The sequence below is a fragment of the Primulina eburnea genome, chromosome 8 (assembly GCF_022965805.1).
Source record: "Primulina eburnea isolate SZY01 chromosome 8, ASM2296580v1, whole genome shotgun sequence".
NCBI classification, from domain to species: domain Eukaryota; kingdom Viridiplantae; phylum Streptophyta; class Magnoliopsida; order Lamiales; family Gesneriaceae; genus Primulina; species Primulina eburnea.
In genome coordinates, this window is record NC_133108.1 from 2,469,870 (window position 1) to 2,483,007 (window position 13,138).

The window sequence follows — 13,138 nt, forward strand, 5'->3', positions numbered from 1 at the left end:
GGATGTCAATTGTACAAACATAGTTCGGACTGTTGGTCTCAATACACGTAAAATAAACAAATAAAGACAAATTTACATGAACTGCGAATCTAATACATACACTTGCAAGAACGCACCTACATCCCGATGCCAAAACAAATATAAATACAACAAATGTTGAATACAAATCGATATTCACATACTTCAACCAAGAAGAAGAAATTTCTCAAGATTAAAACATTGTTGAAATATTAGCTCCATGCACCCGACAACGATGGGTCGGTATCATGTTGTTAGAACATCAGGTATTGTAGCAGAATGAGTTCCAAGAATTCTGCCACCGACATCTGGTAAGTTCTCAAATCCAGGCAAAGGATTTACACTGCCGTCAGCCTCTACCATCACAGGATACTTGAGAAGATGGCCTTGCAATAGCGTAAATTCCTCGTTCGCGTACCTCTTCCAATTATCTTCCGCGACTTCATTCACCCTTCTCACGCAATTCAAAGAGTAAGGCTCTTCGAAACATTTTTCGACTGTACCAAGGTGTTCGTACCAGAGAGACATTCTATATCCATAGACCTGCATATATTTTGATCATAATTGTTATTGTTAATTTGGCGTAGTTGATAAGATGATAATTGATTGTTTAACACACACTCAACCCACAAACCAAATACCATGTAATTAATCACATCATATAAATTACTTATATCTATAATTTTTTATAGCTCATCTTACATATCTATATCATTCCATCATCTCATACCACATACCAAACAATATCTTAAAAAGATAGACCCAAAGATTGATGCCACATTAATTACGTTCCATAGAGAGGAAAAAATATATTATCAAGTACACTGATTGGCCGTTGAAATACTGAATATGAAACTCACCCATATTTTAATCAGACTGTTAATCTGGCAACTTCGATAGTGTGACTCTTTCAATGGTGATTTTAAAAATTTGTCAAATCGAAATACAGATACAACAGCAAAGATGAAAATCCAAATAAAATCCTCAATTACCAATATGAGAATCTTCTGAAAGTAACAAGAAACTCTTCAGAAAGTGATTGTACCTGGCCATGCGGATGTTGCTGCTGCTTTGACCAAGTGTGCCAAGGCTGATATGAACCAATAGCTATCTCCGTGTCTTTTGTGCCATCCATTGATCTTTGATTAATATTGGCAGATCCAATTATCACATACTCATCATCCACTATCATCCCTTTGGCATGCACATAAATCATAAAGCGCTGAAACTTTTGCGAGTCTGAAACCTGAGTACAAGTATCACATAATGTCTCGTTTTATTAGACACCAACCAAAAGCCTCAATTATTGAAACAACTCTACACACACACAAAAACACGTAAAGCAAGAACAAGTGGTGGTAATATAATTGTTCAAAGTCTCATGAAGCGACATTTTTATTATCTTGTGTCTCTTCTGCTGTTATAGAATTTCAATCGAGAATATATGGTAATTTGTCTTAAAGCTGCGTTACTAAGCAACATTTTCTAGTTTAAGTAAGAATATCATGGATTGGGATATGTTATATCTAAAAAAAACATAGATGCAATTCCAGAAAGGAAACACAAATAAGATATTTGTTTTCACTGTAATGTGACCCAATACAAAATCCTTTTGAGAAGCCAGTGTTTTTCTCTCCTCTCTTCGTCTAATCCAAAAAGCTTTCACAACATATGAAATGTCAAACATGGAATTTCGATCATACTATCTGAAATTTGCAACTAAATGACGTTTGCATAGATTCAAAAATATACTATCATGACTTTAATATCCCTACAACTGCTTTTGAGGCAGAGTTCTACAAAATTTCTTAATAGCATATCGTAGCTTAAAACCACTTTACGTCACAATGACTCGATCTCTTATGAAAATATCTTTTCTGGTGAATCCCCGCACCATTGGTTTAAATTTCTACAGAATTATTATTTTTTCATTCAATTCATCATTCATCTCAATTACACATTTTTTTGCATTCAGATTCCACATACGTTATTTTCGATTGCATATATCAACTCAACGAGGAACAAAAATCATCGAATAACAAATACCTTATCTGCGGATCCAGCCTCAGCAGCTGTATTTGTCATTAGTTCCCTATTGCCGAGACAGAAGAAACTCAAGTAATCTTCAGGATGTGAATCTAGTTGCATTGATCTGATCTCCTTGGCAATAACTTCATACATCATTTGCATTGTTTGTCCCTATCAGGAAAGAAAGTTTGTAAAGAGCGTAAAGCTTCCATTCAAAATCTATACATCTTTCTAATAAGTGCTACCACCCTATGACACTATAAAGTGAACCAAGCATTTCTCTCAATACATAATGATCATGCCGTTGAATCAAAGGCCTTATTCACCAATTACTTTGGTACACAGCAACAATGTTATTAGATATAAGATTAGACATTTGATATTTATCTCATTTCCCAATTACTTTGACATTCAATAACAATTTTACCAAATAATATGATTATACATTTGACGAATGCATAAAACAAAGTAACTACATACAGTATACAAACATTTCTGTCAACTAAACTGGGGTATAATGCAACTCCTGTCACGTATACATAAGAAGCAAACATAACCACACTTTGTGCATTTATTTTAGGTCTCTTCTCGATCCAAACACTATCTAATCAAATTATAAATAATCAAATTTGTATTGATTAGATTCCCTACTTCGATTACAATCCTCGCCCAACATAAAAAAAAAATTCAAACAAATGTTTTCTATTTAAAAAGTGCCCTCCAGACAAACAACAAATTGCAAATTTAATGACAACATTGAGGTGGGTTACCTGCCAAAAAAGAATTTCTTGCATAGCACTGTCTTTGGGATTACCCTCAGGCCACATAGGTATAACAACATACACACAAAATCTCTCATTGGCTCTGATTTTGTTAACAATTTTCAGTGCCAACTCCATTGGGATAAGATGATCAGCCCCTACCATTTTGTCAAAAAGCCGATTTCAGTCTCAAGACAATTGTAAAATAGAAAAAACCATAGACAAGTTGGTAATCAAACAAAAAAAGCAAGTTCATGAAGAACATATCCTAGAATTCTAAATGATAAGGAGGCAGCACAACTAATCATCTTCAGCTAGAATAAAAGGAATTTCGCATTGCTGTCTGAAATTTAGGCTAGTTTGAACATTTAATTAGCATATAAACCACTGAATAAGTCAAATCATGAAGCAGATTTATTCTATTATACAACATAAAATAGCCGAAGACTGTTAATTTCAGCCAAATAGCACTCTGGCACCAGAGAAACTTTCTGAAGGCACAATCAAGTAACTAAGACCATTACCTGCATTTTTGTATGATGACCAGGCATAGGATGAACCAAGAAAGTATTGGTTTTCAATATAGATAAAATGTTGGGCAGATCTTATTGCCTGAATATATGCCGTTTGAATGCTCATGTCTATCACCAGAGTTTTCGAGCAGACAAGGTTCTGCATGAAAAGAGCACTTGAAGAAAGCCATAGTGATGTTATAAAAATAGCGACCATCAAAGAAGCATTATTAGAAATCTAAAATCAGTTGGCAGTGTCACTAGGTTTACAAAAATGTAAAAGCATTGACCAAGGGTTCCGATTAAACCTGTGCCTGAGCTTCATCATAGAATTTGGGAAAGCCTCGGAGCGACCCCGAATCTATGGAACGAAATATCTGTAGAAGCAAACCAAGATTAGATTGGATTTCCAGGAATTTCAACAAATAGGTTCCAAGCAAATGTTTTTAACCTGTGTGTGCCAGTTTTCTGGGTCGTCTTCTCTAGAAACATATAGCTTAGGATCATCCTGAGGACAAGAGACATGAGTTCCATCCTTGGAAACGAAGAACGCAGGACTCAGTATCCATGAGAGTCTCTCAATTTTTATCATAGCATCATCATGCCAACGGGTCATCTTTTTCTTAAAAAACCTAAATTCTCGCCATTTTGTTGTTTTCCTCCAACGTTGAGCAAAGTTCACAAGAACATCGTATCCAGCTGGCCCATCAACCCTGCAGTGTAAATCATGCCACGGCTGCCTTGGAGCCTTGGTTCCTGACTAATAACCGAAATAAATGAATTATAATAGATCATGAAGAGAGACAAGTGTGAAACCACTTAAGAGGTAAACAAGGAATTTGAAACTGAAAGCACAATAACATAAAAACAACAGTAAATAGCAAGTTAGAGATGCAAATTCTTGGAGTAACCAATGGAATCAGTGACTCATGCGAGTAGTATGACAATCAATCAAGTTCTTTCCCATTCTTTGTGATTAAAATGCTGACGAGTCTTCTTGACTGTCACACATTACTGTCATAGCTAACTGAATACTAATAGAAATGATTTACTCAGAGCAACGTGAGAAAAAAATTAAAACAGCAAAAAAGTAAAAGGTACTTACTGTGAATGTAGGCTGATGAAAATCATCCTTAAAGACAGTGTCAAGATCGTGGAACAGTCGATGTTCAGGCGTATCATACCGACCATCACATAGATCAATACCACCTAAAAAGGCTGTAATTTTTCGATTATTACCACGGGCTTGTGTATCAACGAGAACACATTTCTGATGATGCGTGAAAAGATTTCCGACAACCTGGCAATGAGATTATGATCAAGTAAGCAAAGGTTCGAAATTTATAAAACAGGTAGGTGAGGCTTGACTGCTAGAGGAGGGAGCGTTTGGGAAGACCAAATAGAATTGAAAAACTCAAAACTAACAACATGAAATGTTAGATAGCCCATTTATGCTGCAGCATCTCATGAATGCTAGATAGCCCATTTATCCTGCAGCATCGCGTGAATAAAACACAATTATTTGGTGTCTAATCACCATTCACCTTTTCCACCATATTTTTTTTGTAAGAAATACTTCATTTCATCGTAATATTCCTCTAGCACTATTTCCACTTTAAAATCACTACTTATTCAATTTACTTATTTGATAACTTTCTTTTTATGTCTGTGAAACAATCTGAACAACTTAATTAAGTGATCTCTACCATATGGCATTCTGAGTATGTAAAAAGGGGAGAAAGTTTAAAACAATTCATTATAATTGAATGCGAATAAAACAGATGCAACGATATAAGACACCGACCTGTTGTTTCAAAAAACTAAGCTTACGGCTACCATAGCGTGGTGACAATACACATATCACTGATGAATGCCGAAAAAATTTCTTAGTCTCTTCATCATGGGTTTTCATCACACCAGCCTGCGTCAGAAGTGACCAAAACTATACTTCACACAAATGCAAGTGTATAGAACTTAATAATGACTAGCAATACCAGAAGGACTTGCAAACAGAAGAAAAATATGAAACAAATCTTTGAAAATTCAAAATACATTGGTTCTGGTTAGTCAGTAATGCAAGATTGAAAAGTGGATTGTGGTTCATTTAAACTACCAAAATATTATATCGTATTACCAACTGGATCCCATCAAACTTATCCATTGACACTAGATAAACTCCAAAAACATTACATAGTAATACCAACTAGATCTCATAACGTTTATTCATTGACACTGCTTATGGACGAACTACAACAAAAAGAATAAGGTATCAAATGGCAATGAAAATAAATTAATTTATAAAAATCCCGTCAATATAATGTACGTAAAAGAATAAAAACTACTCTAAGCTGCACTTAATATCATTATTTTCCATGAACATCTTAGATCAACTTATTCTCATAACTTTGGTTCATTTTCCCACAGTTACACTAAATTTACTTTTGTAGAGATCACATTCTACCACTCACAATTCTATAGTTACTTTAGATATCACGTGTTGCAACTTAAAAGAATCAAAAGTTACTCCTCAGGCCCCAACTCCTCCAGCAAATTGGCCATCCACATCACATATCTAAATTCCAAACTTCATTTACAGAGCTTTGTTCTAAGATTATGAATTATCAAGGAAATGGGAACGATAAAAGCTAATCATCGACAATAATCGACATCACTATAGGCCATACCGTGTTAATTAAGAACTTATCATGTGAAGTCTTATCATCCCAAATCAATAACAGAACTCGGACCCCTTCCTCTGATTTATACTTCAATAGTTCGCCAAGAGTCAGGTCCCCTCCTCTCGGCAATGGCCTCGTGGGCTCTCTAATCAACTTTACTTTATGGAAAACAGACCAGCCTACAATGTATATCAAGTGGTGCGCCTCCGATATTGCATAGCATAAGTCCTCCCAACATCTGCTGTGCTCCCGAATCTGCCCATTATCCAACACAATTTCAGGCATTTTCACATCACTTGGAATATGAGCATCCTGGTATAGAGTAACCGAACTCCCTTTCCTCAGAGGAAAATAAGTATTCCTCACCCCTTTGTGCAAAGGGTCACCCGCAATGCCGTGATTATACAACGGGTTTTTATCACAAGGAACGAATTTCATCTCAAGCCGCAGCGCGGTGTCAGGTTTCGGCGGCTTTCCTGCCGAAGAAATGACCGGAAACCAGCCCACAATGACTTCTCCAGAAGCAATTTTTTCAGCTGGAATCAAGACTTTCCCCACCGTATCGGCCCCAAACACATCATTATCCTTGATTCTAAATTCCAAGTGCTCCAAAGGATGAGCTAAGGGAATGTGGAACCGCTCGTTCCATCTGGGGTTCTGCGAGTTGGGGAGCACGCGCGTTCGAGCAAGCGTGGCCTGGGGAACGGACACCGTAACATAAGGATCAGTGGTCATGATCTTCCGGTGGTGGTGGAGCTTCCGTTCATGATGAGCACTTCCGCCTTCTGCATCCGCTTCGGTGGTGGGATGGCAGGCGTCGCAAGCAGGGAAGCATCCGCGGAGGTGCTCGGAGACCAAGTCCATACTGGGTAGGCTACGCGCCTCATAGATATGTAGCTCCAAATCCCCATGTAAGCACACGAGTTGCTCCTCCGCCATGAAAATTAGCTTTCGAGTATCAGAAATGCAAGGAACTAAGAAGAAAGCATAATAATCTGTCGAAGACTTGCAGAAATGGCGTGGACGAGACAGAGTGGCATCGTGAGGAAGATGGTGGGCGTTGAGGCAACAACACGTTTGCTCAACCTTTTTTGGCAAATCCCAAACGATACTCCTTACTGACTTAGTCCTCGTAAATAGCCCCATTAGTTTAACATCCACTTTACAAGAACTTTCCCGTATATGTTTTATTCATACTAGCAATTTAGTAGTGTTTTCTAATTCAATATCGATCATTTTTTAATGAAATATGTGGTTCTTTGATTAAAAATTGTTTGTTTGTTATAAAAATCGACGAGTTTGTCCATTCTCAAAACTGAAACTGTCAACAAAACAAAAAGTTCGATTGAACTCGAACTCAAACTTGAACTTTTTTCTTTCCCAAAATTGATCCAAATCATACAAACCCGTTAGTTAAGCATCATGTATGTTTTTTGTTCTGCTAACTACATAACAAAGTCTACATATTGATGCATTCGTTAAATCGATTAAATAACAAATTAACAATAAAAAAATAACTATTACAAATCAAAATTGTGATTAATATAAATAGACTGATTCAATATTAATATAAACAAAACAAATATATCTATCTATCTACTTACATATAAATTTATCACTTCTAATTTTGAATTTTCATGTTTGTCCTTCTCTATTTATTTATTGGCAAAAACTTGTGTGAGACGGTCTCACGGGTCATATTTGTGAGACGGATCTCTTATTTGGGTCACCCATGAAAAAGTATTACTTTTTATGCTAAAAGCATTACTTTTTATTGTGAATATGAGTAGGATTGACCCGTCTCACATATTATGATCCGTGAGACGGTCTCACATGAGACTTACTCTTATTTATTTAGCTTAACAAGTGGTGTTTTTATATGAGTTAACTTGTAATCTCTTTCTTTTATCTTAAATAACTAATTACTATTACTAATTATTAAAATATGATGATTACTATTCATTGATTATATTGAACACTTCCATGTTTGTCCTTTTCTATTTATTTATTTAGCAAGTTGTTTTTTTATATGAGTTAACTTGTAATTTCTTTCTTTTATCTTAAATAATACTTACATATAAATTTATCACTTCTAATTGTGAATTTTCATGTTTGTCCTTCTCTATTTATTTATTTAGCTTAACAAGTGGTGTTTTTATATGAGTTAACTTGTAATTTCTTTCTTTTTATCTTAAATAACTAATTACTATTACTAATTATTAAAATATGATGATTACTATTCATTGATTATATTGAACACTTCCATGTTTGTCCTTTTCTATTTATTTATTTAGCAAGTTGTTTTTTTATATGAGTTAACTTGTAATTTCTTTCTTTTATCTTAAATAACTAATTACTAATTATTAAAATATGATGATTACTATTCATTGAACCCATAACTTTTAATTTCTTTCTTTTATCTTAAATAACTAATTACTATTACTAATTATTAAAATATGATGATTACTATTCATTGAATACGTTGAATTTATTCCTACTTTAATCGTGAATTTTCATGTTTGTCCTTCTCTATTTATTTATTTAGCTTAACAAATTGTTTTTTATATGGGTTAACTTGTAATTTCTTATATATATCTGTGCGCGTGTGTCTTCATATTCATTGAAGACATTGAATTTATTCCTATTTCCCATCTTGTGGTTCTACATGACCTTCTTCTTGTTTTTTCCAGAGCCCGATTAATTAATCTACTTACATATAAATATATCACTTCCAATTGTGAGTTATAAAATATATTTGTCAGTTTTCACAAAATTTAAAATTACATTTATGTCTCTAAGGATTTATTTTTATGGTTATTATAAATATATCACTCCCCTCATCTCAACTATATATTAGTATATATTTATTTTAGTTTTATAACATTAATTTATTTTATATATTGTGTTTTTTTGGGTTTCATTTTATTTTAGTGATTATCTATTTTTCTTTTTTACTTAGTTATTTAATTGTTATGTTGGTTTTTTTGATTTAATTAATTTGATTTATTGATGGTTCGTTTTTGTTTCCGTTTCTTAATTTTTTTTATGGTTTGGTTAAATTATATAATATATCTATTATTTTCACAAAATTATGAGATTATAGTAGTCTTGAAAAATTTATTTTGATAGTAACTTTGTGATCTTCTCTTCCGAATTATATATATGAGCAGTATTATTCATTGAAAACATTGAATTTATTCCTAACTTTTGCCGCCTTGCTAATCTACATGGCTTCTTCTTATTATTTTTTTCAGAGTTTGGTTAATTAATTAATAAAATATATTTGAAACTTGTCACATAATTTGAAGATTACATCTCGATCTCTAAAGATTTATTGTTGGTTATTTTGAGCTCCCCTAATCCAAACTTTATATTAGTCTATATTTATTTTATTTTTATTTTTATTTTTTTAATGCATTGGATCTTTTAAAATTCTATTTTATTTTAATGATTATCTACTTTTCTCCTTCTATAAATATTTTTACTTAATTATTTGACTTTACGTTGGTTTTCTTGATTTAATTAGTTTAATTAATCAATAGTAAGTGTTTTGAATCCATTTTTTTCTTAATCAATTTTCGCGGTTCTGTTATAAATTATATTAGTTTCCAATGATTTATTTTGGGCAAAAACTTGTATGAGACGGTCTCACGGGTCATATTTGTGAGACGGATCTTTTATTTGGATCATCCATGAAAAAGTATTACTTTTCATGCTAAGAGTATTACTTTTTATTGTGAATATGAGTAGGGTTGACCCATCTCACGGATTAAGATCCATGAGACGGTCTCACATGAGACTAACTCTTTATTTTGATAGCCATTTTGAACTCTCCTCAATTAAATAATGAAATAAGGTTATTCTCATTTTCAACTTCAATCTCATTATACTTTTATTGAATAATTTATATTATAACAATATTGGACCTTAAATAAGACAAATATTACAAAAGAACTTTAATATGATACTTTATTTTATTTTTAATTTCTTACATTGTAATATTTAATAATTGTTTCAGTATATATATCAAGCTTATGCTTTTTTATAAATGTGATTAAATCTCAGACCAGTTAAATGGATCTAAACCTCTGAGCGGGTAGATTTAATGCTAGATTGAGTTTAAACACGATTAATTATCATCTTTATTTTTTTAATACATGATAATAATGTAAATATATTTATTATAAATATGGAAAAGTACTTATATTTATGATGGTTAAAATATATATATAAATTGCGTTGACACGATAGTTGTATTTAGTACACACACATCAACATATTTTTTTTTTGACAGATAAAATGACATGATATTTTAGTTCTTGAATGATACATCCTTTTTTTTAATGATGAATTTGTTTGTTTTCCATCCAGCTGTCCTATAAATGCCTTTTCGCGCTCACATGCATACACAATCACACCACAAAGTATTTTCTTTATTTTATATATATATATATATATATATATATATATATATATATATATATATATATATATATATATATATAAATGTGTGTGTGTGTGTGTGTGTGTTTGTATTTGATATATATACTTGAATCATTATATGGTATAAAATCTTAATTATATTATAATCATAAGGCATAGTTAATGATAATTTTAATGAGAAATAAATAATACATCTTCGGTCTCAAATGAAAATGTTACATTTTTTAATATTTTTCAAATATGTAGTCCATTGTTTATATATAGTATTTTTTCTCCGTTCTTTTATCTATTTATTTACCTATCATTAAATATCGACTAGGCATCGAAAATCTTGACATAGTTATAAACATTGATGACTTGTCTGATGTCACCTCATCAACTAAATTAATATAGTCAAAAATTAAAAATTAAATACCAAAATCAAAATTTGAAAATCTAATGAACAAAAACCTACCATTGATTACGTCAATAGACCAAAAAAAGCACTTTTCAATTTATATATATATATATATATATATATATATATATATATATATATAAAATAAAAAGTTTTCCTTTTAACGAAAACATCTATTTCCATTTTCAAGTCTTCTTTCGAACAATTTAGCCAAGGCATGCAAAATAGAAGTGTTATCAAAATTAGATGGTACTGATCGGTTCGACTGTCACGAGTTTGATCCAAAACACACACAAACGCTATTACAGCGGTCAAACCTGATAAAAAAACCATTAATGAGACGATCTTACGGATCTATTTTATGAGATAAATATCTTATTTGGCTCATCAATGAAAATTTTTATACTAAAAGTATTACTTTTCATTGCGAATATCGGTAGGGTTGACTACTTACTTGACTTGTCTCACAGATAAAAATTCGTGAGATCGTCTCACAAGAGACCTACTCCACAACTTAATACTAACCATGCCAAAGTCCAAACCTTGCACAGAGCTTCTTTATATATAATTCTCAAGTTTCACTAAACATTTCATATCATGGCTAAGAGTGTCTACATTTTCTTGATGTTTCTGTTTTCTCTAGTCCTCATCGCGAATAACATAAAAAAAAGTGAATCCGCACGGCATTTTCCGTTTCTGCAATCCGTACCACGACTTATTAAGCCGAGAGGAACGAGAATATTTTGGAAAAATCGGTCTTCATTATCTAACGTACAAAAAATGATAGAACCGTTTGAATATCTTTGTTAGATTGAGAAAAGTAGATAGATGTTCATATATCTAATTTCTAGATAGTTAAATTAATTTAACCAGGAGATTATAATTAATTGTAATAATTTTGTAAACGGATCTATACGGAAGATATTGCCACGAAAACGACTTAATGCGTGCTGCATTTCATAATGGGCCGGGACATTTTTTTAATTCCAAGCAAAAACGAAAAGAGGAAATCATGTTTTTATACCTAAGGAAAATAATCAAATCCTAAACCTTTTTTTTGTTGTGACCTACGAATCACGATTCCAAAATAATTTTTTTTTATTACGGTAGAATTAAGTTAAGAAAAATTATAATATTGGTCCTATGATTTGGTAGTATTTCGGTTTTGGCTCTTTAAGCAGTCGAATTTAAGTTTAGGTCATTAACTTTGGTACTTTTGAAAATTTATTCATTTTGACGAAATATTGCTAATGTGATATCAATCATTGTTGATTTCGTATCGGGAATTACTAAATTTCGGGCTTCATGTTATCACGCCGATGAAAATTGACAAAATTACAAAACAAGTAAACTTAGCATATTAATACCGGAATTAAATTACTAAAATGACCAAAATCAAAGGTAGGCCAATTTCTATATAGGATCGATTTTACAACCTTTTGAAATAAATTGGAAGAAGTAATGCTGGCCTTTATTCGATAGCATAATAAAAATTACAAAAACAATATTTGTAATTAAAAAAATAAAATTGCGCACCATTAATTAATTAAAATAATTTTGTAAAATAAATTTCTGTAAAGTCTGATGTAACAAAAATTCTCATTTATTTGTCTAATTCTCACTTCATTTGCTTTCATTTTGATGGGATCGATTAGGATTACAATATCTCGGTTCTTGAAATATTGAACACCGATAAATTAAATCGAGTTTGGTTTTCAAACCAAATAGAAGACACTCGAAATAATCTTTCGTAGAGACCGATTAAACATTTTGTAAAGTATTTAAGATATATGCAAAAAATAATTTGGTTAAAGCATTTTATCAAACACTTTGTATGCAATATTTTGATATTTAAAGACACATAAAATGCTTCAAAAATGCATATTTAAAATAATGGAGATTATAAGTAAATGTAATAAACAAATAGACACGAGTTTGTTTATGTATATTCGGAGACTTTAAATGTTCTTACGTCACCACTTCTTCTCCTTGAGACTCCTTGAGAAGGATCCACTAGAAGATTTTGATTTATACAACACCTTATACAAACTCACTTCAGAAGGGCAGCACCCAACTAGAAATTTTAGCACTCAAGATTGCATGCAACACCTCACAATTAGCATATTGTTTAATGTATCATGTGCAAATATTACAAACACATTGTTTTACGTCTTTGTGTGAAGACTCACTCAACTAATATTTGAAGTTCAATTCTCTTGTATATGTGTGAATGATTGTGTGTGAGAAATTTATCTTTTACAATGTACATCTCAAATGTATCTTCACACAAGAGTTTGTGCT

General features: G+C 32.1%; 1 protein-coding gene across 1 annotated transcript; it reads right to left on the bottom strand.

Moving 5' to 3' along the window:
- Positions 1–32: 32 nt before the first annotated feature.
- LOC140838366 (phospholipase D delta-like) lies at positions 33–7,160 on the bottom strand. Its single transcript, XM_073204605.1, has 10 exons — positions 6,004–7,160; positions 5,124–5,240; positions 4,425–4,619; positions 3,771–4,079; positions 3,628–3,696; positions 3,332–3,479; positions 2,817–2,965; positions 2,065–2,217; positions 1,064–1,264; positions 33–561 (listed from the first exon to the last, which is right to left on the bottom strand). Exons 1-10 carry the CDS (start codon positions 7,141–7,143, stop codon positions 265–267), a joined length of 2,778 nt encoding a protein of 925 aa, XP_073060706.1. The 5' UTR covers positions 7,144–7,160; the 3' UTR covers positions 33–264.
- Positions 7,161–13,138: the final 5,978 nt, after the last annotated feature.